The sequence below is a fragment of the Hordeum vulgare genome, chromosome 1H (assembly GCF_904849725.1).
Source record: "Hordeum vulgare subsp. vulgare chromosome 1H, MorexV3_pseudomolecules_assembly, whole genome shotgun sequence".
Taxonomy (NCBI): Eukaryota; Viridiplantae; Streptophyta; class Magnoliopsida; order Poales; family Poaceae; genus Hordeum; species Hordeum vulgare.
In genome coordinates, this window is record NC_058518.1 from 508475692 (window position 1) to 508503496 (window position 27805).

A 27805-nucleotide genomic window follows, 5' to 3' on the forward strand; every position below is an offset into this window, starting at 1 on the left:
GGGATTATTCCTGCATGGGCCAAAAACCTCTGAAATCCATGCGAGGCCATTTGGTGGATAGGGTTTCTCCGGGCTAGCGACCATCGATCCACGAAAACCTTTCCAAGCCACGCGATTCATAGCCCTTGAGTGACTCGCGCATTTGGGAGGAGACGACGCTAATCGCCGTACTCTACGCGTTGCCGCCTGACCCCTCCTCAACACGCCATCGCCCGATGCCGTGTTACCAAGGCAAATGTTTGAAACTGGTCACCGAAAGGCGGTAACACACTCTTTGCATATGACAATTGTGCATTAGTGTGATGCAAGGGAAATATTTCAATTTTAGCCCCTTAACCAGCTCAAGCAATCTAGACAAGAGCAGCTGGCGGCGAGCGAGACGAAAACGATGATCGCTACGTCGCGAGGACGACGAGAGTACCAAAACGACAAGAGCGGAAAACTGCCACAAGTTTTCTGGAAGGGCTACTTCTAGCTTATTGCATGATATATGCACCACTCACCTTTGTGTCCACGCATATGGGGCTTGCCCTGTAACGGCAAAGTGACTATTTTCTTTTACATGAAGTGCCTTTATCGCAAAATTTCTTTCATATTTTTATTTATTTTGATTTTCTTTTCTTTTCATTCTTCCTTTTTTTTCTTACATTATTTGGTTTTCTTTGGTTATTTTCCTATTTTTCTTTGGTTCTTTATTTTTTTATTTTTCTTTTTTAATTCATGTATTCCTTTTCCATACACATTGTAAACTTTTCATATACACACGTATAAATATTTTATTATATGTGCTTAAATTTTTAATACAAGGTGACCATTTTTCGAATACACGTTAAACATTTTCCCAATGGTAAAATTTATTTTCTAAAGTTATGTGAAGAATTGTTTTATATTGTACAAATAGTTTTGTAAATACATGTTTGAACATTTTTTCAAATACACATGACCAATTTTTTGAATGCCATTTTTACATTGTATATTTCATAAAAAATATATTTTTGAAGCCCTGTATATTATTTTAGAATTCAGCTAGTTTTTTATTATACCAAAAAAGATTACATTGTACAAAAGTCCTTAAAATGTCTTGAACATTTTGCCAATCGCGTGAACATTTAATTAATGTAACCAAGTTTTTGGAATCTTTTCCCGGAGAAGAAACACTAACGGTATCTGAGGAATAAGCATGGTTAACTATGTGGCAGCAACCACAATAAGACAGGAAATGCAAGCGTTATCCGAAATGATTGGGTGTAAAGCGTTTGTAGGTGGCTTTTCAAGTGCGCCGTCAAATTCCGGGGCTCAACCATAGACATGCGGTGGACACTACCAAACTGGAGTACGGTAGGGTTGGAGGGAATTATGATGGAGCGGTGAAAGGCATTGGGATAGGGAAGAAACAATCATTATTTAAATATTGCATTGACAATTGCTGTACACTGCATGATTATTTTTGAAATTGCATAAAATATTAAGTAATGTGTGTAAATGATGTAAATATATACAGTTAGAACATTTAAATAAAAAATTGCATAAAATATTAAGTAATGAAGGAAATGATCGTAGTCCCTGGGTAACAAAAGGAATCGAGGGAATGTGTTTTATTCGGGTGGGGTGGGCTGGGCCTGTTGGTGGACAATAATCCGGAGACCAAAATTAATCTGTACCCCTGTGTCTCTCTCTAATTTTAATTTGTTTGTTGGATCCACAATCTGTTTGGGAGACAAAAAATCGGGGCGTGGTTTTGGCGGAGTCCTGATTCGTGCGATAAACACCGACGCAGATTGCGAGACCGAGGATGAGAGGGGATCGAAACAAGAAGGAGAAGTAGAAGTAAAAGAAGAAGCCATGGCGGCGACGCTTCGACACGCAGCGCGGAGGCTCGGCGGCGGCGCGCTCCAGCGGACCCAGGTGACAGTCGTCCCCAAGGGGAGACGGTAGGCTCTGTCGACCTACAGGTCCATGGTACGTACGCTTCCTTCCTCCTGCTGCAAAAACAGAATTACAAAGAAGAAGAAAAATCTAGCTGGATCATATGATGTTATTCCCTTACTACCTTATTGTGATGAACTGAATCTTTCCCTTTGAGATCTCGTTATGTTGGATTGAATATTAGATTTGAGAACACTTTATGTATGTCTTGCATGTGGATATCCGTGTTGAAAATGGGGTATTCTATTGATTCACTTAATATATGTTATGACATCAACTTACGGATTCGGGTGACCTTGGGGATCTATACATAGGTGTTGATTGCATGTTTTCATACTACGTTCTCCGATAGAAATCTTGGGTTACTCAATGAAGTTCTTTGTGTTGGATTGCATATGATAAATTTGAAACTGTTTGATGCATGTTGCATAGTTTACCCATGTATACTTAAGGTGACATTGGAGTATCTAGGTGCCATTAGGGTTGATTGATATATATCATGGGTGTTATTCTAGTATGAACTCTAGGATTGTTTGTGACACTTATAGGAATAGCTCAAAAGATTGATTGGAAAGAATAACTTTGAGGTGGTTCTACTACCTACGCCAATTTAATCTTATGTTCTCCACTACTTATGATCATTGGAGTGATTCTTTGTCGCATGTTGAGGGATGATCATATGATTCTACTATGTAAGTATTTCTGAGAAATTGCACTAGTGAAGGTATGAACCGTAGGCCTTATTTCCAAGCATTTATACACCATTTTTCTCGCTGTTTTACACTTGTTACCTTGCCGTTTTTATATTTTCAGATTACGAAATCTATATCTACCATCCATACTATACTTTTATCATCATCTCGTCACGGAACAAGTGCACCTATAAAATTTTCCATTATATTGGGTGTGTTGGGGACACAAGAGATTTCTTGTATTTGATTGCAGGGTTGTTTGAGAGAGGTCATCTTCATACTACAACTTCCACGGATTGATAAACCTTAGGTCATCCACTTGAGGAAAAGTTGCTAGTGTCTTACAAAACTCCCCACTTGAAGGTCCAACAACATGTGCAAGAATAAAGTTGCATAGTAGACATCAAGTATGCTGTCAGACGTACCCTTCTAGCCTACCAGACTGTTGGAAATATGCCCTAGAGGCAATAATAATTAGTTATTATTATATTTCTTTGTTCATGTTAATCGTTTATTATCCATGCTATAATTGTATTGATTGGAAATACAATACTTGTGTGGATACATAGACAAAACACTATCCCTAGTAAGCCTCTAGTTGACTAGCTCGTTGATCAAAGATGGTCAAGGTTTCCTGGCCACAGACAAGTGTTGTTACTTGATAACGGGATCACATCATTAGGAGAATCATGTGATGGACTAGACCCAAACGAATAGACGTAGCATGTTGATCGTGTCATTTTGTTGCTACTGTTTTCTGCGTGTCAAGTATTTGTTCCTATGACCATGAGATCATATAACTCACTGACACCGGAGGAATGCTTTGTGTGTATCAAACGTCGCAACGTAACTGGGTGACTATAAAGATGCTCTACAGGTATCTCCGAAGGTGTTCGATGAGTTAGTATGGATCAAGACTGGGATTTATCACTCCGTATGACGGAGAGGTATCTCGGGGCCCACTCGGTAATACAACATCACACACAAGCCTTGCAAGCAATGTGACTTAGTGTAAGTTGCGGGATCTTGTATTACAAAACGAGTAAACAGACTTACCGGTAAACGAGATTGAAATAGGTATGCGGATACCGACGATCGAATCTCGGACAAGTAACATACCGAAGGACAAAGGGAATGACATACGGGATTATATGAATCCTTGGTACTGAGGTTCAAACGATAAGATCTTCGTAGAATATGTAGGATCCAATATGGGCATCCAGGTCCCGCTATTGGATATTGACCGAGGAGTCTCTCGGGTCATGTCTACATAGTTCTCGAACCCGCAGGGTCTGCACACTTAAGGTTCGACGATGTTTTATGCGTATTTGAGTTATATGGTTGGTTACCGAATGTTGTTCGGAGTCTCGGATGAGATTACGGACGTCACGAGGGTTTCCGGAATGGTCTGGAAACTAAGATTGATATATAGGATGACCTTATTTGGTTACCGGAAGGTTTTCGTGCATTACCGGAAAAGTTTCGGGCTCATCGGTAGTGTACTGGGAGTGCCGGGAGGGGAGCCGGGGACCATCAGGAGGGGTGTCACGCCCCAAGGGGTCTCATGGGCTATGGGAAGAGATAAACCAGCCCCTAGTGGGCTGGAATAAGTTCCCACTAAGGCCCATAAGGTTTGAGAAGGAAAAAACACAAGGTGGAAAGAGTTTCCAAGTGGGAAGGTGGAATCCTACTCCAAGTAGGATTGGAGTAGGACTCCTCCACCTCCAATTTCGGCCAAACCTTTAGGTTTTGAGGCTGCCTCCTCCCATCCCTCCCTCCTATATATAGTGGGGTTTTAAGGCTGATTTGAGACAACTTTGCCACGGCAGCCCGACCACATATCTCCACAGTTTTACCTCTAGATCGCGTTTCTGCGGAGCTCGGGCGGAGCCCTCCTGAGATAAGATCACCACCAACCTCCGGAGCGCCATCACGCTGCCGGAGAACTCATCTACCTCTCCGTCTCTCTTGCTGGATCAAGAAGGCCGAGATCATCGTCGAGCTGTACGTGTGCTGAACGCGGAGGTGCCGTCCGTTCGGCACTAGATCGTGGGACTGATCGCGGGACGGTTCGCGGGGCGGATCGAGGGACGTGAGGACGTTCCACTACATCAACCGCGTTCACTAACGCTTCTGCTGTACGGTCTACAAGGGTACGTAGATCACACATCCCCTCTCGTAGATGGACATCACCATGATAGGTCTTCGTGCGCGTAGGAAAATTTTTGTTTCCCATGCGACGTTCCCCATCAGTGGCATCATGAGCTAGGTTCATGCGTAGATGTCTTCTCGAGTAGAACACAAAAGTTTTTGTGGGCGGTGATGTGCGTTTTGCTGCCCTCCTTAGTCTTTTTTTGATTCCGCAGTATTGTTGGATCGAAGCGGCTCGGACCGACATTACTCGTACGCTTACGAGAGACTGGTTTCATCGCTACGAGTAACTCCGTTGCTCAAAGATGACCGGTGAGTGTCGGTTTCTCCAACTTTAGTTGAATCGGATTTGACCGAGGAGGTCCTTGGATGTGGTTAAATAGCAATTCATACATCTCCGTTGTGGTGTTTGCGTAAGTAAGATGCGATCCTACTAGATACCCATGGTCACCACGTAAAACATGCAACAACAATTAGAGGACGTCTAACTTGTTTTTGCAGGGTATGCTTGTGATGTGATATGGCCAACGATGTGATGTGATATATTGGATGTATGAGATGATCATGTTGTAATAGTTAATATCGACTTGCACGTCGATGGTACGGCAACCGACAGGAGCCATAGGGTTGTCTTTAAACTAACGTTTGTGCTTGCAGATGCGTTTACTATATTGCTAGGACGTAGCTTTAGTAGTAATAGCATGAGTAGCACGACAACCCCGATGGCGACACGTTGATGGAGATCATGATGATGGAGATCATGGTGTGACGCCGGTGAGAAGAAGATCGTGCCGGTGCTTTGGTGATGGAGATCAAGAAGCACATGATGATGGCCATATCATGTCACTTATGAATTTCATGTGATGTTAATCCTTTATGCACCTTATCTTGCTTAGAACGACGGTAGCATTATGAGGTGATCTCTCACTAAAATTTCAAGACGAAATTGTGTTCTCCCCGACTGTGCACTGTTGCGACAGTTCTTCGTTTCGAGACACCACGTGATGATCGGGTGTGATAGACTCAACGTTCACATACAACGGGTGCAAAACAGTTGCACACGCGGAACACTCGGGTTAAGTTGGCGAGCCTAGCATGTGCAGACATGGCCTCGGAACACATGAGACCAAAAGGTCAAGCATGAATCGTATAGTTGATATGATTAGCATAGAGATGCTTACCACTGAAACTATTCTCGACTCACGTGATGATCGGACTTGAGATAGTGGATTTGGATCATGTACCACTCAAATGACTAGAGAGATGTACTTTTTGAGTGGGAGTTCTTAAGTAATATGATTAATTGAACTAATTGTCATGAACATAGTCTAATGGTCTTTCGAATTACGATGTAGCTTGCGCTATAGCTCTACTGTTTTTATATGTTCCTAGAGAAAATTTAGTCGAAAGTTGATAGTAGCAAACTTTGCAGATTGAGTCTGTAAAACCGAGGATTGTCCTCGTTGCTGCGCAGAAGGCTTATGTCCTTAATGCACCACTCGGTGTGCTGCACCTCGGGCGTCGTCTGTAGATGTTGTGAACATCCGACATACACGTTTCTGATGACTACACGATAGTTCAGTGCAAAATACTTAATGGCTTAGAAGCAAGGCACCGAAGACGTTTTGGAACGTCACGGAACATAAGAGATGTTCTAAAGAGATGAAATTGTGATTTCATGCTTGTGCCCTTGTTAAGAGGTATGAGACCTCCGACAAGATTCTTTGTCCATGAAGTATAGGAGAAAAGCTCAATCGTTGAGCATGTGCTCAGATTATCTGAGTACGACAATCGCTTGAATCAGGTGGGAGTTGATCTTCCAGATAAGATAGTGATGGTTCTCCAAAGTCACTGCCACTAAGCTGTGAGAGCTTCGTGATGAACTATAACATGTCAAGGATAGATACAATGATCCTTGAGCGATTCGCGATGTTTGACACTGCGAAAGTAGAAATCAAGAAGGAGCATCAATAGTTGATGGTTAGTAAAACCACTAAGTTTCATGAAAGGCAAGGGCTAGAAGGGATACTTCGTGAAACAGCAAAACAGTTGCTGCACTAATGAAGAGACCCAAGTCTAAACCCAAACCCGAGACTAAGTGCTTCTGTTATGAGGGGAACGGTCACTGAGGCGGAGCTACCCTAGATGCTTGGTAGATAAGTAGGTTGGCAAAGTCGAAAGTAGTATATTTGATATACATGATGTTGATGTGTACTTTACTAGTACTCCTAGTAGCACGAGGGTATTGGATACCGGTTCGGTTGCTAAGTGATTAGTAACACGAAATGAAAGCTACGGAATAAACGGAGACTAGCTAAAGGCGAGGTGACGATAGGTGTTGGAAGTATTTTCAAGGTTGATATGATCAAAACGTCGCACGCTCCCTCTACCATCGGGATTGGTGTTAAACCGAAATAATTGTTATTTGGTGATTGCGTTAAGTATGAACATGATTGGATCGTGTTTATTGCAATACGATTATTCATTTAAAAGAATAATGGTTACTCTATTTGCTTGAATAATCACCTTCAATGGTTTATTGAATCTCGATCGTAGTGTTACACATGTTCATGATATTGGTGCCAAAAGATACGAGGTAATGATGATAGTACCACTTACTTGTGGCACTGCCGCTTGAGTCATGTTGGTATGAATTGCATGAAGAGGCTCCATGATGATGGATCTTTATACTCACCTGATTTTGATTCACTAGTGACATGAAATCATACCACATGAGCAAGGCCTTGTTTTCATTGTGATGAAACAAGATAGTAACTTGTTGGAAGTGATACATTTTGATGTATGCAGTCGGGTGCTGAGGCACGCAGTGGATATCATTATGTTCTTACTTCAATGATGATTTGAGTGGATACAAGAGTATTTACTTAATGAATCACAAGTCTGAAATATTGAAAAGTTCAATTCTGTTTCGGAGTGAAGTTTGTCGTAACAAGAGGATAAACTGTCCACGATATGATCATAGAAATGAATATGCGAGTTACAAGTTTTGGTACGCAGTTAAGACAATGTGGAAATTGTTTTGCAGTTCATGCCACCTGGAACATCACAGTGTGATGATGTGTCTGAACGTCATAGCCACACACACTATTTGGTATGGTGCATGCTATGATGTCTCTTATCGAATTACCACTATCGTTTATGGGTTATGCATTAGAGACAACCGCATTCACTTTGAATAGGGCACCGCGTATTTCCGTTGAGATTACACAGTATAGACTGAGGTTTAGAGAAATATAAACTGTTATTTCTTGAAAGTTTGGGGCTTCGACACTTATGTGAAAAAGTTTCAGTCTGATAAGCTCGAACCCAAAGCGGATAAATGCATCTTCATAGGATATCCAAAACAGTTGGGTACATCTCCTATCTCAGATCCGAAAGCAAAGTGTTTGTTTTTAAAAACGGATCCTTTCTCGAGGAAAGGTTTCTCTCGAAAGAATTGAGTGGGAGGGTGGTAGAACTTGATGAGGTTATTGAACCATCACTTCAACCAGTGTGTAGCAGGGCGCGTGAAGTTGTTCCTGTGGCGCCTACACCAATTGAAGTGAAAGCTGATGATGGTGATCATCGAGCATAGGATCAAGTTACTACAAGCCTCGTAGGTTGACAAGGTCGCGTACTACTGCAGAGTGGTACGGTAACCCTGTCTTGGAGGTCATCTTGTTGAGCAACAGTGAACCTACGAGTTATGGAGAAAGCAATGGTTGGCCCGGATTCCGACAAATGGCTGGAAGCCATGAAATCCGAGAGAGGATCCATGTATGAAAACAAAGTGTAGACTTTGGAAGAACTACTTGATGGTAGTAAGACTATTGAGTAAAGATGGATCTTTAAAAGGAAGACAGACGATGATGGTGATAAGTCACTATTAAGAAAAGCTCGACTTGTCGCAAAGATGTTTCCGACAAGATCAAACAGTTGGCTATGATGAGACTTTCTCACTTGTAGCGATGCTAAAAGTCTGTTAGAATTATGTTAGTAGTTGCTGCATTATTTATGAAATATTGCACATAGGATGTCAAAACATTGTTCCCTGGACGGTTTCCTTGAGAAAACATTGTATGTGATACAACCAGGAGGTTTTGTCGATCCTAAGGATACTAACAAGTATGCAAGCTCCAGCGATCCTTCAATGGACTGGTGCAAGCATCTCGGAGTTGGAATATACACTTTGATGAGATGATCAAAAATTTTGGGTTTGTACAAGGTTTATGAGAAACTTGTATTTCCAAAGAAGTGAGTGGGAGCACTATAGAATTTCTGATAAGTATATGTGGTTGACATATTGTGGATCAGAAGTAATGTAGAATTTCTGTAAAGCATACAAGGTTGTTTGAAAGGATTTTTTCAAAGGAATACCTGGATTGCGCTACTTGAACGTTGAGCATCAAAGATCTATGGAGATAGATCGAAAGCGCTTAATAGAAGTTTCAACAAGATGCATGCCTTGACAAGTTTTTGAAGGAGTTCAAAATAGATCAGCAAAGAAGGAGTTCTTGGTTGCGTTGTAAGGTGTGAATTTGAGTAAGACTCAAAACCCGACCACGGCAGAATAAAGAGAATAGACGAAGGTCGTCTTCTATGCCTTAGCCGTAGACTCTAAAGTATGCCTTGCTGAGTACCTCACCTGATGTGTGCCTTGCAGCAAGTCTGTTAAGAGGTACACAGAGTGATCCAGGATTGAATCACTGACCAGCGGTCAAAGTTATCCTTAGTAACTAAATAGACTAAGGAATTTTTCTCGATTATGGAGGTGGTTAAAGAGTTCGTCGTAAAGGGTTACGTCGATGCAAGCTTTGACACTAATCCGAATAACTATGAGTAGTGAAACGGATTCGTATAGTAGAGGAGATATTTGGAGCATTTCCGAATAGCACGTAGTAGCAGCATCTATAAGATGACATAAAGATTTGTAAAGAACGCACGGATCTGAAAGTTTCAGAACCGTTGACTAAAACCTCTCTCACGAGCAAGACGTGATCAGACCCCAGAACTATATGGGTGTTGGATTCGTTGAAATCACATGGTGATGTGAACTAGATTATTGACTCTAGTGCAAGTGGGAGACTGTTGGAAATATGCCCTAGAGGCAATAATAATTAGTTATTATTATATTTCTTTGTTCATGTTAATCGTTTATTATCCATGCTATAATTGTATTGATTGGAAACACAATACTTGTGTGGATACATAGACAAAACACTGTCCCTAGTAAGCCTCTAGTTGACTAGCTCGTTGATCAAAGATGGTCAAGGTTTCCTGGCCACAGGCAAGTGTTGTTACTTGATAACGGGATCACATCATTAGGAGAATCATGTGATGGACTAGACCCAAACGAATAGACGTAGCATGTTGATCGTGTCATTTTGTTGCTACTGTTTTCTGCGTGTCAAGTATTTGTTCCTATGACCATGAGATCATATAACTCACTGACACCGGAGGAATGCTTTGTGTGTATCAAACGTCGCAACGTAACTGGGTGACTATAAAGATGCTCTACAGGTATCTCCGAAGGTGTTCGATGAGTTAGTATGGATCAAGACTGGGATTTGTCACTCCGTATGACGGAGAGGTATCTCGGGGCCCACTCGGTAATACAACATCACACACAAGCCTTTCAAGCAATGTGACTTAGTGTAAGTTGCGGGATCTTGTATTACAGAACGAGTAAAGAGACTTACCGGTAAACGAGATTGAAATAGGTATGCGGATACCGACGATCGAATCTCGGGCAAGTAACATACCGAAGGACAAAGGGAATGACATATGGGATTATATGAATCGTTGGCACTGAGGTTCAAACGATAAGATCTTCGTAGAATATGTAGGATCCAATATGGGCATCCAGGTCCCGCTATTGGATATTGACCGAGGAGTCTCTCGGGTCATGTCTACATAGTTCTCGAACCCGCAGGGTCTGCACACTTAAGGTTCGACGATGTTTTATGTGTATTTGAGTTATATGATTGGTTACCGAATATTGTTCGGAGTCCCGGATGAGATCACGGACGTCACGAGGGTTTCCGGAATGGTCCGGAAACGAAGATTGATATATAGGATGACCTTATTTGGTTACCGGAAGGTTTTCGTGCATTACCGGGAAAGTTTCGGGCTCATCGGTAGTGTACTGGGAGTGCCGGGAGGGGTGACGGGGACCATCAGGAGGGGTGTCACGCCCCAAAAGGTCTCATGGGCTATGGGAAGAGATAAACCAGCCCCTAGTGGGCTGGAATAAGTTCCCACTAAGGCCCATAAGGTTTGAGAAGGAAAAAACACAAGGTGGAAAGAGTTTCCAAGTGGGAAGGTGGAATCCTACTCCAAGTAGGATTGGAGTAGGACTCCTGCACCTCCAATTTCGGCCAAACCTTTTGGTTTTGAGGCTGCCTCCTCCCCTCCCTCCCTCCTATATATAGTGGGGTTTTAAGGCTGATTTGAGACAACTTTGCCACGGCAGCCCGACCACATATCTCCACGGTTTTACCTCTAGATCGCGTTTCTGCGGAGCTCGGGCGGAGCCCTGCTGAGATAAGATCACCACCAACCTCCGGAGCGCCGTCACGCTGCCGGAGAACTCATCTATCTCTCCGTCTCTCTTGCTGGATCAAGAAGGCCGAGATCATCGTCGAGCTGTACGTGTGCTGAACGCGGAGGTGCCGTCCGTTCGGCACTAGATCGTGGGACTGATCGCGGGACGATTCGCGGGGCGGATCGAGGGACGTGAGGACGTTCCACTACATCAACCGCGTTCACTAACGCTTCTGCTGTGCGGTGTACAAGGGTACGTAGATCGAATATCCCCTCTCATAGATGAACATCACCATGATAGGTCTTCGTGTGCGTAGGAAATTTTTTGTTTCCCATGCGACGTTCCCCAACACGGACACCTTATGTTGAACATAGTGTTTTATTGGACATTTTTAAAACTACTCCAACTTTCGCCAGCTAGTTGGCATGCCCATGGTAGGAATCCATGCCATGTTTGAACGACTTCCGATACCCTATACAAGTTGCGACACTTTCGGATATATATTAGTCTTTTTGTCCATAAAACTTCAGAAAGAAAGCCAAGCAACTTGGCATAGTCCCTTGAATTGGTCATACAAGGCCATGAAAAAAATTGATTCCATTTGGCGGATGTCGAGAAAAGTTTGCGCTCCCGAATGGAGCCTTCTAGCCTATCCGAAATGATCCCAACTTTTTTACCATGTGGAAATGTCCATAGTAGGCATCCATACCAGGTTTGAATGACTCCCGACAAAGTATGCATGTTGCGAAACAACCGACCATTTATCGTCCTATTTTCACTTAGAAAACTCTAGAAAATAAAAGAAATTGTCAACACCTCCCCCCCCCCCCCAACATGGCGCGGCGAGTTGAGAAACAACGTGCTCTTAGACGGAGCCTTCTAGCCTACCGGCACACCATTCATTCAACATGGTTTATTTTTGACATCCTTAAAAATGATCCCAAGTTTTCCAAGAAGGTGGGCATGCTCATGGTAGGCAAACATGTAAGGTTTGAATGATTTCCGACACCATATGCAAGTTGCGGCATGTCCGGTCGTTTATCAATCTTTTTTAGCCCATAAAATTCCAGAAAATGCAAAATTTATCGAACATCAAAACAACTTGGCATGGTGTGTTTATGGTGTCTATAAACAACAAGCTCTCACACGAAGCATTTTGGCCTACCCAAGCACGCGACGTTGCCATTCTTGAAATGACCCAAAATTTTACCAGTAGGTGGACATGCCCATGAAAGACATCCATACCAGATTTGGAGGAAAAAATATTTCAAACTATAATTTGGAAAGTTACTTAAAACTGTTATTTTAAGTTTTTAACATAACTAATAAATAAAAAGGAATTGACTTGAAAAGAGTTAATATTTTTCTTAAACATCATTTAATAAATACTTGAAGGAAAAAAAATCAAATTACAATTTCAAAATACTTAAAACTTGTATTTTATTATTCAATTTTTAATTTTATTATTCATTTTTTTAATTTTTTTGAAACAGTCCAAAATGAATAAGACATCCCAAAAGGAGGAAAAACAATTCTCTCCCTAATAATAAAGCATCGATGCCTTCTGTCGTCTGTCGTGGCAGTTTTGCAAAAACGCCCCCCTGTTTTTTCAAAATCAACCCGCGGTCCTTCAATAAGTGGAAAAAAACGTTTCGTCTTTCAAAAAACCCCTGTGTCCTCCACCGGTCCAGGGATTGGGTGGATACGATCTGGCTGAGGAGGAGGCCGGTCCGTCGACGGCGGCTCCGACGCCGGCGAGCGTCGCGACGGTGGTCAGAGGTGGAGGCGAGGCCGAGGGGCGGCCGGATCTGGCAGCGGGGCGCAGCGCAACATGCGGCGGGGCGGCGAGGCTGGAGGCGCAGGCGCGCGGGGCGGCGAAGTGCGGCGGCGGCAGCACTTGGCAGTGCATGCGGCGAGGCGGCGAAGTGCGGAACCGCCCGGCCGGGGCGGCGCGCTGTGGCGGTTGGGTGTACGTGGTGCGGCGGCTGACGGGAGGATTCCCCTATCCCTATCCTCGCTGGTGATTCGCCTATCCCTTCCCTCTTTTTTTTCAACGGAACAGGGCTTAGCTTTGCTTTTTTGCTTGCCTCTCGGCTCTCGCTCTCTCCTGTGCCTGCCTCTTCCATTCCTGCCGCTAATGGCCGGCCGTGTCTCCACGCGATGATGATTGGAGGTTTTCTGCTGGGCGTGCGATTCCGAATCCCTGACCGCGCTGTAAGTTCGTCGCCCACGCTCTTGAAATCCCTAATTTTCCCTGCGTTTTAACTGCCCGTTTGATCGCTTCAGCAGACCGTAGTACGGGGTCATGCTGGGTTTCTTCATTGACTTGGCCGGCCATATCCCCATTTCGTTGGGTGTTGTCTCCAAGTCATGGTTTGGTTTGGGATTTGATTTGTGGCGTATTCGTGGCTGGAGCTCACTGACTGCCTTGCTCAGCTCATAAATTGGTTTTCATTTTTCTGAAAACCAGCAAGTGGAAGTAGCAGTACAAAAATTGAGATAGAGAAGTAGGAGTACATTCAGTGTTCTAGGCACGTGCACCAAAATTGCCCCCTTTTGAACTTCATCTCTGTTGGAAGTGCTAATACAAATGGTGTAGGCAAACCTGAATTTTTTTAATCTCTGCGTCATGTTCCCCTTTCAATAACTAACCTTGAGTTGTCATCATATGGAGGTCCGTAGAAGTTAAGTTACTTCTCCAAGGACTGCTTACTTTCCTAAGTGACCATATTATTTGATATGGAAAGAATATCAAGCGCACATTCGGAAGCAGTGTTGCAGCCATCGGATGGACGCGCTCATGTGTAAACCGAAAAGGGACTATACACATCTAACATCTGTAACTGTTAAGCTCACAATGTTGTTACATTTTCATTTAATTGGAGGTGATAATTTATTTGTGCAGGTCCCTCCTATGATCTTATTCTCTGGTGCCAGTGCTTTATTTGGGGGTAACTTTTTGCAATGAAGTTCAGTAATCATTTTCTTATCTAAAAAGGTTCTTGAAATTAGCATCGACCGCAAGCGCTGCTGGTGGAGGGAGAACATGCATTGAGGAGGCAGGGTGAGTACGCCGTCCACCAGTGCCGGCTGAGAGCACGCCGCTGTGACATGTTTGCCACTGGCAGAGCCTTCTACTGTTGCCATGTCTGACTTGGATTGAATTCGTGACGATGTCCTTCTCCAACACAAAACAATGGATTGCTCGACCAGGGTTGGACTTCGCTGAGGATCCTCGGCCGGCGTCTCCATCAGGTTGTGTAGTTGGACCAGAAAATCGATCAAATCCTGGAGTAGTTGGACCAGAAAAGCATCATGTTGGCTTCAAGTTCGCCGGAGGAAGAAGCTTCGAGTTCGCCGAAGGTAGAAGAACATATGTCGAGCTGTCCAATATCGCCAATGATGGCTACACTAGAGGTATGTAATGCCTCGACACCCTTAAAAACAACCCTGCTACTTTGGTTGTCAACTTCTGGTGCCTCTATTCCTCACAGTTTCAGTTATAGCGAGCAATAGTCCGACCGGTCATGTAAAAACTTAAAATCAAGTAACCTTGAGCTTAGAACTAAAAGTTGTTTCATGGTTAACTCAACTTGATCATGGAACTTTCCTTTGTTTGCACTGTTGTATAATGAATTTGCTTCCCTCAGATCTACCCAAAGTCTGCGAGGGTTGTTTGAAGCAGACTTTTTTGACGACCTTGAAGAAGCTACTCAAACTGAAAGTCAGGTGGCATCGCCTATGATGAGAAGTGAAGTAGATCCTATTCGGAACTGCAAATGGATAGGCTTACCGCTTACGGAACAGAAAGCATACCATGAAGGCACAGTTGAACGAAGCGAGTTGCAGACGTGCACAAACTTTACATGAGCATAGAAGAATGGAAAAAAAATGTGTGGCATAAATAACTTAAATGCAATATGGTAGTTGTCATTGTATTTTCTGTTTGCTTTAGTTACAAACATGGTAGTTGTTGTTGTAGTTTCTGTTTGCTTTTGTTACAATATAAGCAATCCTTCATATCACGTGGAGAAAAAAGATCACTACACCTTCATGCGGTTCAGGCATGTCTCTTTTGACCTGTACACATACAAAGACACACAACAGAAATATGAGGACCTTTGGAGAAAAAAATTCCTTCTATGGGTCCGGTTCCCCCATAGAAACAATTGTTCATGAACTAAATGAAATAAGGAGTTTTCAATACCCAACAATACCAGCAAGGTCCAAATTATAGTACAGGAATCCTCTGAGAAAGGAAATACAGGCATTGTTCAATTCATTATAGTTATGAACAACTCTTTCGGCCATTTGGACTTAATTGAATATATTTAAAATCTATAATCATGCAGGTCATCTTATGATCTATGGATATTAAATTTTACGAAAAAAAATAAAATAAGACTGCTAAAATAATGACCATTGGAATTGCTATATCTCTTACAAAAATCAAATTTTCAAGTTTGTGCCGAGCAGTTTCTGCGTTTATTTACAACTTAACTTTCAATTGCTACTGATACAGATGCAAGTAGCTGTTCTTCGGAGCTGCTGGGCAGCCATTCATATGGAGGAAATTGTTTTTATTAGTATCTTTTATTTTCTTTTGCTTGGAGAGTTCGTATATGTATTAGTCGCTACTATATATAATCATTTGTCGTATGTTTACATACCTACTTGCATTTGAAAGACGGTGCGGAGTTGAAGTAGATATTGACGAAGAACATGATGGGAGGGGGGTCGAATACGAAATACATGATCAAAAAATCGACAATCTAACCCGGTGCAACGCGCGGTCACTTTTACTAGTAATGAAAAAAGAAAAAGAAAAAAGAAAACGAAAAAGTGAAGAACAAAAATTAGAAAAGCAGAACGCGGACGATTGCTGCTGTTTAGCACAAAGCGACCAGCCGAGCGACGCGTTTGGCCGGCCTATTTCTGCAGATAGAGTAGGAAATATCTCATCCAGTTATATTGTTTTCCGTTTCTCAAAACAAAATTGTTTTATTTTTATTTTATTTGTTTTCGAATTTTATTTTTACAATTCCTCATTTTTTTTCTTTTTCTTTATTTTCTCGTTTCATATTTTATTTTCACTGTTTTTTTTCTTTTTCCATTTCTTTTTCTCCAAATTTATTTTCATTTTAATGAAATTCTCGTGTTTGTTTTGGAAATTTCAATCACAGTTCATAATTCTATAATTTTTTCCATAATTTCACAAAATAATTATTTATAATTTTTTTCATATATTTTAAAAAAGTACGGGATATACAAGATATTTTCTAGTTCTGAAAAAAATTCCAAAATGAGAACAAATATCCGTTTTAAAATATTTATAAATACTTAAAAAATGTATGCATATTGTTTTTATTTTTTTAGAATTTCTGAATACATTCAGTTTTCTAGAAATGTTTCACAATATTTATAAAACGTTTAAGTTTAAAAAAAATGTTCAATATTTCTTCAATTGTTCTTGTTTTCATATGTTTTAATAAATTCTAAAACTTTATTGTAATTAAAGATAATATTCTTGTTTTCTTATTTTGTTTTTCTAATTCATATTTGTCTCAAATATTTAAAATGTTTGTGAATTTGATTATATGTTCGTGCTTATGAAGAAATGTTCCAAATTTGGAAGTATTCCAATTAATAAGTTTTGATCTTTGTTTTAAAAATGTTTGCACTTTTTAGGAAAATGTTAGGGATTTAGGAAAAATATTATATTAATTTTGTTCACAAATTTCAAAAATTGCCCGGGTTCTGTGTCATATTTAGTTTTTAAAGCGACACGCTCCAAATTATTAACCAAGAGTTCTGAGGTAAACTGGTTAGCAGCCGTTCTTTGTGATCTACAGGTTCCGAGTTCGAATCCTGTCAAGGACTTCCCTGACAGTACTAGGGCGAAGGTACAACGACCAACTTGATGGGCCGTCCCAGTCCGGGGTACATATTACCTATACTACAAACCTGGGTTTAAGTGGTCAAAAGTCCATATTACCCTGCATACGTTTTGTGAGGGGGGTTGTAGCGAAAAATATTTCATGGGGAAGGACGAATGGGTAGCCGGGAGGCTTTGAAGAATTTGGTTTAAGTTGAGGTTTGTACAACGAATAAGGGCCACTGAGCTCTTTTGGATGTTGGTGGAAAGGCTCTGATCTTGCCGAAGCGGTTTAAAATGCTGGAGAGGTTGTCAATGTCCTTTTTATGGGTGTTGTGAACACCGCTGCATCATCTTCTTAGAGTGACATTCTCATGATGGGGCCGTGACTACGAATCTTGTGGAGCAACTGTTAGAGCATATATCTCCATATGTGGTTTTGGTAATTGATGACAATTCCTATGGACTAATGGTAGCCTTAAGTTATATTTATAGGATTTGTCCATAGGCACTTCTTGAAGTCCATTTGTTGGGTTCAAGGAGTTTATATGATGACCAAGGTGGTATTCAAGGGTATTATCCAAAGAATGGTCATAGAGACACAAGGTTGATCAAGATCGTCAGACAAAGAGTAAATCAAGATGATCAACACACAAAGCGTACAAGATGTACCAAGAGGGATCAAGTGATCTCATGGTATGGTAAGCATTGTCCAGTACGTATTTGTGTACTAACCCATGGTCTTCTTGAGAGTTCTATGTGGGGTTAGGTGTGTTTCCATGGGCTTGCGTCAAGAGGAATATCTCATACAACCCATGGAGGATGACGTCAAGTGATGGAGGATGGTGGCAATGGACTTGTGAAGATATGCTGAAGAGCGGCTCACCCATAGTGTGTATGGGGGAGCAATCAACTAGTCTTCATCAAGCCAACGCAAGCAAGAAAGGTGGTCCGTCTTGAGGAATCCAAGATCATCTTCATCTAGCTCAAGAGGACGAGGTGCAAGGTATAGGTTTGCCCTTGATAGGTTTTCTATTTTAGGATAGATTGTCGTACTGGAAGGGGGGCTCTCAAGTGAGTAGCTTGATCGTATCGTTCGTTGAGAGCTCAAACCATTTGCATCCTTGCATCATACTTCTTGGTTCTTGTTTGTTATTTCTCTTTGTGAGTTTTAGAGCTTATGGTCATCTTCATGACACGCTCGAGTTCATCGAAAACGAAGTCCATATGCATCTTCTATGATGTTTTCGATGTTGGGAGTTTTTACCGGTCTTATTCGAAGAAGGGTTCTCACCATTTTCTTATGGGACTTTTCTCACTTGCTTCTTATTGATATTTCTATCAAGATTGTCTTAGCCCATGTCGTTAGCTTTCCAACAAACTTGGTTTCGTTGCATTCAGAGTCCGTATGCGAAAGTTACAACAGTTTCAGTATCTAGCGGTAGTACCGCTCCTCGTGCCAGCGGTAGTACAGCCCCTGGAGAGGTAGTACCGCCCCTGGAGCGGTAGTAATTTTTTACTACCGCTCCCTAGCGGTAGTACCGCTCCAGGAGCGGTAGTACCGCTCCGTCGGACTGTTTTTTGCATCCTTTTTGGCCTCAGCATGGTTGGTGAACTTACCGAGCGGTAGTACCGCTCCCATGAGCGGTAGTACCGTTCTGTGCGGGTTGTGAAGCATAACGGGTGGATTTTTCCCCACCTATAAAAGGGGGTCTTCTTCCCCATTGAACCTTATCTCTTTAGCTCGTGTTCTTCCCCCATTGTTGACCTTCTTCGAGCTTGCTAACTCTCAATCCCTCCAATGATTCTTGCTAGTTCTTGAGGGAAAAGAGAGAGGAGATCTAGATCCACATTTCCACCAATCACTTTCTCCTCTAAGTGAGGGGAACCCCTTGGGTCTAGATCTTGGAGTTCTTCGTGTTCTTCTTCGTTCTTCCTCTCATTTTCCTCCCTAGCATTAGTTGCTTTGGTGGGATTTGGGAGAGAAGGACTTGGGCACTCCGTGTGCCCTTGCCTTTGCATTAGTTGCATCGTTTGAGTTCTCCACGGTGATACGTGAAAGTGAAGTTTGAGAAGCTTATTACCTTTGGTACTTAGTACCCTAGATATTGTTCTTCGTGGATACTTTGGCGTCCTAGAAGCTTGGTGGTGTCTCGGAGCTCAATCATTGTGGTGTAAAGCTCCGGGCAAGCGTCGGGGTCTCCAATTAGGTTATGGAGATTGCCCCGAGCAATTTGTACGGGTATCGGTGACCGCCCCCAAGGTTTGCCATTTGTACGGGTTCGGTGACCGCCCTCAGGGGTCCCTTAGTGGAATCACGACATCTTGCATTGTGCGAGAGCGTGAGGAGATTACGGTGGCCTTAGTGGCATCTTGGGGAGCATTGTGCCTCCACACCGCTCCAACGGAGATTAGCATCCGTAAGGGTGTAAACTTCGGGATACATCATCGTCTCCGCGTGCCTCGGTTATCTCTTACCCGAACCCTTTACTTATGCACTTTACTTTGTGATAGCCATATTGTTTATTGTCATATATCTTGCTATCACTTAGTTGTTTATCTTACTTAGCATAAGTTGTTGGTGCACATAGGTGAGCCTAGTTATTGTAGGTTTTGTGCTTGACAAATTAAACGTTAGTTTTATTTCGCATTTGTTCAAGCCTAAACCGTAATTATTTTAAAGCGCCTATTCACCCCCCCTCTAGGCGACATCCACGTCCTTTCAGCAACCCTCTTGAAGACTCTAACTCAAGTATTCTCTTTAGTGGATAAATGGCGATGATGAAGAGGGGGAGGTGGGGTCCCTTTGGCAAAGGACCACCCAATTTAAAAGGACCCACGACAAGGAGGTGCTTAGGAGGGCGGTGATCCAATCACGAAATATGGTCGGGAACCCTCCATGTTGGAGGATGTCAATGATGTACTCTCATTTCACTTTATGACTTACGAATCCTCGGAAATAAACAAAAAAAAAAATGCATGGAGGGGAACCTTGTGAGGTCTTGATGCAAAATAGACATACTTGTCACTACACCGTGACTAAGTATATATGTTCGCGTAACAGAGATGCTATTATATTGCACTATACTTTGAGAGTTCAATTTCAAAACATTCCATCTATTTTGCTCGACACATGCGTTTATGATGGGGCAGCACGTACGAAACCCGGTCATCAGATGGCAACCGAATTTACTGCCCAGTAAGCAAATCCTTGGTTTGGAGACAATTGTAGTACGAGACGGAAACACCACTGCTTCACACACTTAATTCATATCAATCGGTACAAGTACAATAAAGTATGCTGAAATTCTCCTGAAAAGTATTGATAGGACATGTTAACTCTAGAAGCTCTAGTGTAAAGCACATGCATGTGCGTACCTGACCAATTGATTGCCCACCTTTGCGGGGTCAGTTGTGACGATGTTTCGTCGAATAAACTGGCCAGATAAATATTATTACAAAGGGCCAAAACATGTAACTTAGCATAAAGATTTGTTTTACTACAATCCTCCAAATCCCTTTACCCAATCTAATGCGCAACGCTCCTAGCATCTTCATGTATTGGGAAGGTTCCATCACCACGATGAGCATTGCAGAAGAAGTGATCACGAGGACAGCAATAGCGGTGCTATGAGCAACGGGCTCAAGCACTATGTAAAGGCCCAATGCAAACGAAGCTCCCAAGCTAGTGACAGAACTGGCGGCGAAGCATACAGATAATTGGAATTGTTTTTGACGGACCGCCAAATCTACCATTGCCATGCCAGAGAACATTAGACCGGTAGTGGCCACAGAGGCACAAACGAATGCTATCGTGGTGGCAATGATGTACGCATGAAAGGCATATGTATACCTTCCGACCAGCGTTGGTGTACCACCATTGGGGTGGTCATCGGCACGGTAACCGCCAGGCAGGGCGAAAGTTGCGCCGAATGCTACCGTCGCAATGAGCACTGAACCAATGCCAAGAATTTGTGTGGAATCATTGATTACCGCGGACTCTCTGTCATTGTCTAGTTGGGATGTATGCCGTACATCTAGGAGACTGGCCCCATAGCAACCATACATGGCGCCGGCATAACCAAGTGACTTATATATCACAATTTCAGCATTCTGCACAAATAGAAGAAATATAATCAGAAGAAACTAACTACTGAGTATAAAGTATGGCCATGATAAGCTAACATGCATGAAACGGGAAATGAAAGAACTAACATTACCCAGTAAAAATATAAACCTCGTGGAAGCCTGAACCATGCTAGATGTATGGGTGTTCGTCCACTATTATTTGGTATACTAAGTTGTATTTTCTGTTCCCTCAAGAGTGAACAAACCATCGTCAGATCCCCAGCCTGGACAGCTAGATGTAGCGCGGTGTTCCCATCCTTGTTCTGTGCATTCAAAATTGATGATACTGATGGTGTCCGGCAAGCATAGGAGAGTACGGCATAACTTTTGTTCTCAACAGCAACATGAAGAAAAGTCCTTCCCATAGTATCACACAAGTTGACGCATTCTGGACACCTTTCAAGCAAGCTGATGATTTCTTTGAGCCCGTTTATCGAGGCAGCATTGTGAATAGGGAAAGACCCACTTCGGTCTGACTGGTAGGCTGCATATGAGTTTGCTTCCAGTAGTGTAGGTATCATAATGGCGCCATAAGACATCATACAAAGAAGGTGGAGGGGAGTGCTTCCGTCGTGGCATTGCTTCTTTGCAAGGTCCTTGTTCCAACCCAACAGAACTTCCGATATCTCTGAGTGCGGTTGGACATTTCATGTTAAAAAATTGTTAGTTTCCAAAAATATACTTTAAACGGTACCTCACTTTACCAAAGAATAATACAACTCAAAATTAACTACCCAAAGAATATATTTGGTCCCAATTTCACGTTCTTAAAAAATCTTCATAATACATACTATACATTCTTTCTATAGAAACAACTACTAATGTTGGACAAACAGACTAAACAATATAATACTCTTTCCGTTCCATAATGTAGTGCATATAGGTTTTCTTAAATCAAATTAATAGAGAAAATTATCCAGACATACAATGCTAAACATATACAATGTGAAAAATATGGCTCCCGATATATCTGATGGGTTAGCCTCTCTACCAAGTGTGTGCCCAATAGAAAAGCAATAGCGTCCCTAAACATGATTACCAGTTAGACTATTTAAAATGAGAGAAACGCCCTGGTATTCCGTCACAGGAGTGCTCCCGTCACGATGTGCTGAAGATCATAAATCTCGAGGCAAGGCTTTGGGTTATTGCGGACGCAAAAAAAATTAGAAAAAAAATATCGGGAGAGTCAAACTTTTTGTATGTGTTAATTACACTTGTAGTACAAAAACTTGCAGCGAACTGACACATAATCATACGCAAACTAAAAAAAAACCTGAAAAATGGTACACTAACTTATCCAACATAACATTTTTAATACAATTTCTGTTATTCTTAACGCGCACAGCGGTGGCTGTTAAATGCCGTGTAGGTGGCTGGAGCGCTCTCCCTTTATCTTGTGTGGGTCCCATTTTTCAGTCGGACAGAGAAATAAACCAATGCAAGATACCCACCATATATTATACAATAATGTCTCATGTGTATTTGTACATTAATGTGCATTGTGTATTGACAAAATATTTATTGTATATTAAAAATTTAACTGTGTATTTGAAGAAAAGTTCATTGTATATTGAAAAAAACCCACCATATACGCCCTCCGTCCCTAGATTAGTATCTCAACTTTAGCAAAATTTTGTACTAAGATTAGTACAAAGTTGAGACATTTATTTCGGGACGGATGAAGTATTAAATAAAAGTTCATAGTATATTGCAAAACCTATATAAAACATGTGAAACTTTAATAAAAAAGAAGAAAGAAAACCAAGATCTGAAATAAGATAAAAACCCGAAATAAAAAAGGAACAACAAAATACTTGGGGAATGCCAGCACGTGTGCGAAACTAAGCGTACAGAAAGGTATCTGCCTTTAACACGAAGAACAGAGAAGTGTAGTGGTCGTTCATCGCAAAAAAAAAAAAAAACTCGACATACGCAGGGGGAGTGCTCTGCCCCGGCGCGCCGCACGATCCACCAACCCCTGCGCGTCTGCACCGTTGGATCTCCATGCAACATTTTTCCTTCGATGCAGCAAAATTTCGATGCGATGCAACAAATTTTTCAACGGTTGCAACAAAAACAAAAAATTATAGCAAAAAGAAATATCTACGTGATCGTAGCAAAAAACGAAGCTGATGATACGTGGTAGCAAAAGTCAAACGCCGGTTGTAACAAATATTTACGTGACGTGTATGCAACTTTTTTTAGTGAACGGTTGCAGCAAAAAATGATGCCGGTTGTAGCAAAAATTAACACAGTTGTAGCAAAAGTAAAAACATCGATTGTAACGAAAAATTCAAAGAACTGGAGTTGCAACCAAACATATATGCAACAAATATGACGCTGGTTGCAACAAATTTACACGAGAAAAAAAGCTGCATGGAAAACATTTGTATAAGAAAAACACGGTTGCAGCAAATTTGACGCAAAAATGTTGCGAGCATCTGCTAGCGAGGCGCGCGGCCCGCGCGCGACCGTCCGAACGATTCGACCGGCGCGCCGGGTGAAAACGAATTCCCCATACGCAGTCCTAATATCGTTTGGTCTCAAGTTTGATTGTATACTGCTATTTTTTTTATATTTGGTCTCAAGTTTGAATCACGGCAGCGGGCAATGTTTTTGTTGATTTTATTTCTATGGCGTACTAAAGTGTATTTCTATGGCAGCGGGACTGGGAAAGGGTAGACGGAGAGCGCCAGGGCCACGTACGCCCGGTTAACAGCGACGGAGAGTGTAGCGTCAGAGTTACCAGAAATTGTGTTAAAATTTAGTACGTACAAGTTAGTGTGTCATTTTTCTGGGTTTTTTTAGCTTGTGTAGGATTCTGTTAGTTAGCTGCAAGTTCTTGTATTACAGATGTAATTAACTCCTTTTGTATCGAGGGATCGTGTACCACAAACTATATTATTTTCTTAGTTAATTGATGAGACAAACTTTTAGTTTCGGTTGGAGACGTCAATTGGGACTGTCCCGGTTGGTGTCTTTAACTAGGACTAAAGGTCCTATTCGATCCGGGACTGATGTCTGTTGAGCCCCGTCCGATGTCCTAACCATTCGAAATGGTACTAATGCCCACATTAGTTTGGTTCGTAACAGGAGCGGGACTATTGCTCCGATCCGGCTAGAACAAAAAATCCTGTTTTCTACTAATGCATGTAGGTATTTTTTTTTATAAACTTGATCAAAGTTTGCAAAGTTTCACTCTTGAAAAATTTACACTACATTGTGAAATAGTGGGATTACAATAAGTTTGATCTGAGCTCGTGTAGGGCTAAGCCAACTGTTTAGTATTTTAGAAATGGGAGAAGTTCTACTGGTACTTCAATTTTGTTTTTGTAACTTAATGTGTAGATCGAATTTGATACTGAAGTTTTTGTAGGTACACTGCCAATGGTACAAATAAATTATGGGATTTCGCCTAAGATTTTTTTAGTGATAGCGCCACAAGAATCGGTGCACTGGAACCTATCTCTAGCAGCTGTTTGCTAAAAGATATCTGAGAACATTCAATCAAAGAAAGTAATGATAGTAAAATATTTGTTTATGGCAAAGTAAAGTACCTAGGTTCCTCAAGAGAGATGCATGAAGCACATTTTTTCCATCTGGTCCGGAGTACGATAGTTGGTTGTCTTTCTCATGAAGTATGCTTGCAATGTGGTACTGTCCTAGCACGACGGCCAAGAAAAGTGGTGAAATTCCTTCACTTGGTACACGAGCAAGTTGTGAGTCCTCCATCAGTAGCAATATAACAATATCGACGTTCCTCGCACGAATTGCCTCGTGCAATGCTGTCTCCCCACGCATGTTTTGCTTTCTTATCATAGACTCCACCCTGTCATTGCAGTCTTCCTCGCCCTTTGCCAACTCTAAGAGACAATACACCATTTTACAACTTGCTGCCCGACTTGCGCAGTGCAGTGGCATGTCACCCAACATATTGGGCTTATGCAACAGGTGTTTGGCTTTATTATAGACCACATAAGCGCTGTCGAGAAAGTTTTCCATCGAGGAGTATCCTGCCACCAGGGAAGCAAATGTTATGGAAAACGGGTGTTGTAAATCACCAGTGTCTTATTTATGTTTATTACGTTTTCATTATTTATTGGCACAATATGGCAAAAAAATAAAATAACGACAACAGACATTTAGTGCAAAGACCACCAATAACCAAATTACCCTGCATAATTAAATAGGTGATCCCCACTTACATATTTTTCTTAACATGCAAAGATATCACCAGAACATACAATCATACATGAAACAAAATGCAAACCTTAACATGCAACCACATATACAAAAACGAATACAATATTTTAAAATAAATTATAGATTAAAATGCATCATTGGTCCATTAACTCAAAGTGACTGTACACTTTAGGCCACAAACTGACAACCGATAAAGTAAAAGAAAACTCGTTTAAAAAAAAAAGATAAAGTAAAAGAAAAGGTCGGGCAAAACCAATTACAGATGAACCCCTCTACGTGGCTGCCACGTTAGCATACCTTAAATAGCTCGGGTTGATTGAATTTACATAGGAGTGAGTTTATATAGGATTCTTTGCACATTGACAACCCATAAAACAAAAGTGAATCACCAGCGACTGAGTTGAATTTTATAGATGTCCTTTTGCAAATTGACAGCTGACAAAATAAAAAAGTTAAACGCTCCGTGGGTGTACAATTTAGGCCACAAGCTCAGAAAGTGATCAAATTTAGTCTATAAGCTTGTTTATGTGTCAAATTAGGGGCAAAATTGATTCAGGGAAAAATACGTCTACGTTGCTGCCACATCAGCACATGAAACGCCCCAGTGGTGCATAGGACAGGACTTGAACCCGCACCTACAAGGAAAGAACCACCACGTGCTAATCATTAGGGTGCAAAGTAATTTCTTTGTGAAACAAGTATATTTATTTTTGTAGAAACACGATGAGTGCATGACAACGATGAGCCACGGGGGCGGCCCAGCTCCTCCTGCTGGCTGACCTATAAAATAATGCCATTGCCATATGTATATATACCAATTCTAAACGCAATTCACTTTGCATCCTGGTGGTCCGCACGTGGCCTTCCTTAATTTCCTTGAAGACTTGGATTTAATTCTTGCCTTATATTTCTCCTGTTCTTAAATATAATTTCTTTTTAGAAATTTTATTATAAACTACGTACGAAGCAAAACGAATAAACCTATACTTTAAAGTATGTATATATATATTTTCATGTAGTCCGTAACGAAATCTTTAAAGAAACTTATATTTAAGAACTGAGAAAGTACACCGTGAAGTTAATTCTTTATTAAATATGTCAGAGCATTCTGCAAAAGAACTCTCTAAAGATTAACCCAATCGCGAGCAGTACACCGGCCGACATGATGGCCATGTGGGTGAGTTTTCCCCCCTTTAGAATCGATTTTGACCTTAATTTATCACACAAACGAGTTTATGGTCCAATTCTGATCTTCGTGGCCTAAAAGTGTGCAATCTTTTTTTTTTTTGCAGGGACTAAAAATGTGCAATCTATGTGAGTAAATGGACTAATGATGTATTTCATTCTAAATTAGAAGTATACAATAATCAAAATCTTATATGATTTTTAAGTTTAAGTTACTATATTAATCAAAAAATATATATTCTCTACAACCAAATCTTACTAAAATATATGCAACTAATTCGGTAACAACACTTAACACACGAAATATCGCCTAGTAATAAAAAAACCTGGCATAGAGAAAAGCAAGAAGAAAGACAATACCGGATTTTATAATAACGAAAAAAACCTGACAGAGAAAAAGCAAGAACAAAGACAATACCAGATTTTGCTAACACATGAAGGGCCGTGTCACCAAGAGGTGTGACTCCCTCCAGTAGCGATTCTGCAGAGGGCGCAGCTGGCTGATCACCAGCACCTTCTTCAATTGCGCCAGTGGAAGCTTGCTCTAGGACGTCCAAGCTTCCGTTGGTGGTGCTAATGTTGAGGGTGCCTCCGTTGGGAACCTCGACGACGACCTGAGGTGCCACTGCCTTTGGCCAGACAGGTGCATCTCCCCAGTTCAGGAGATTCTTTAGCACCTCGCAGTCGCCCGTGCTCGCAGCCATTAGAAGAGAAGGATCCATGACCACCAGAGCCTGCGGTGGGGGAGCGCTTGCATCCTTGCCCGCAGGGGTCTGTTGCTCAGTGTTGATCGAGTCCATCACCAGCAGCAGCGGCTAATTAAGTTGGAACTTATGCTGGAATATTGGTGATCCACGGGAACACTACTAGCGGCACTCTTGTGCTAATATAGACATCAGCTATTCTTATTTTAGTCCTGCATAAAAACTACTACTCCCAACCAACGACGCTTTGAGACGGAGGGAGTACTTCGTCATAGTTTTAAATAGTATAGTCCCGCATAAAAACTATTACTCCCAGTCAATGATACTCCCTCCCCTCCATCACAGTTTACAAGGCATGCACGTGTACTTAGGTCGTCAATTTAGCTTATATAAAATA

General features: G+C 41.7%; 1 protein-coding gene across 1 annotated transcript; it reads right to left on the reverse strand.

The window, feature by feature from the left end:
- Positions 1-20539: 20539 nt before the first annotated feature.
- Positions 20540-27577, reverse strand: LOC123420724 (protein ACCELERATED CELL DEATH 6-like). Its single transcript, XM_045107423.1, has 4 exons — positions 27123-27577; positions 24874-25329; positions 21409-21944; positions 20540-21301 (listed from the first exon to the last, which is right to left on the reverse strand). The coding sequence occupies exons 1-4, from the start codon at positions 27502-27504 to the stop codon at positions 20597-20599; spliced, it is 2079 nt and encodes a 692-aa protein (XP_044963358.1). The 5' UTR covers positions 27505-27577; the 3' UTR covers positions 20540-20596.
- Positions 27578-27805: the final 228 nt, after the last annotated feature.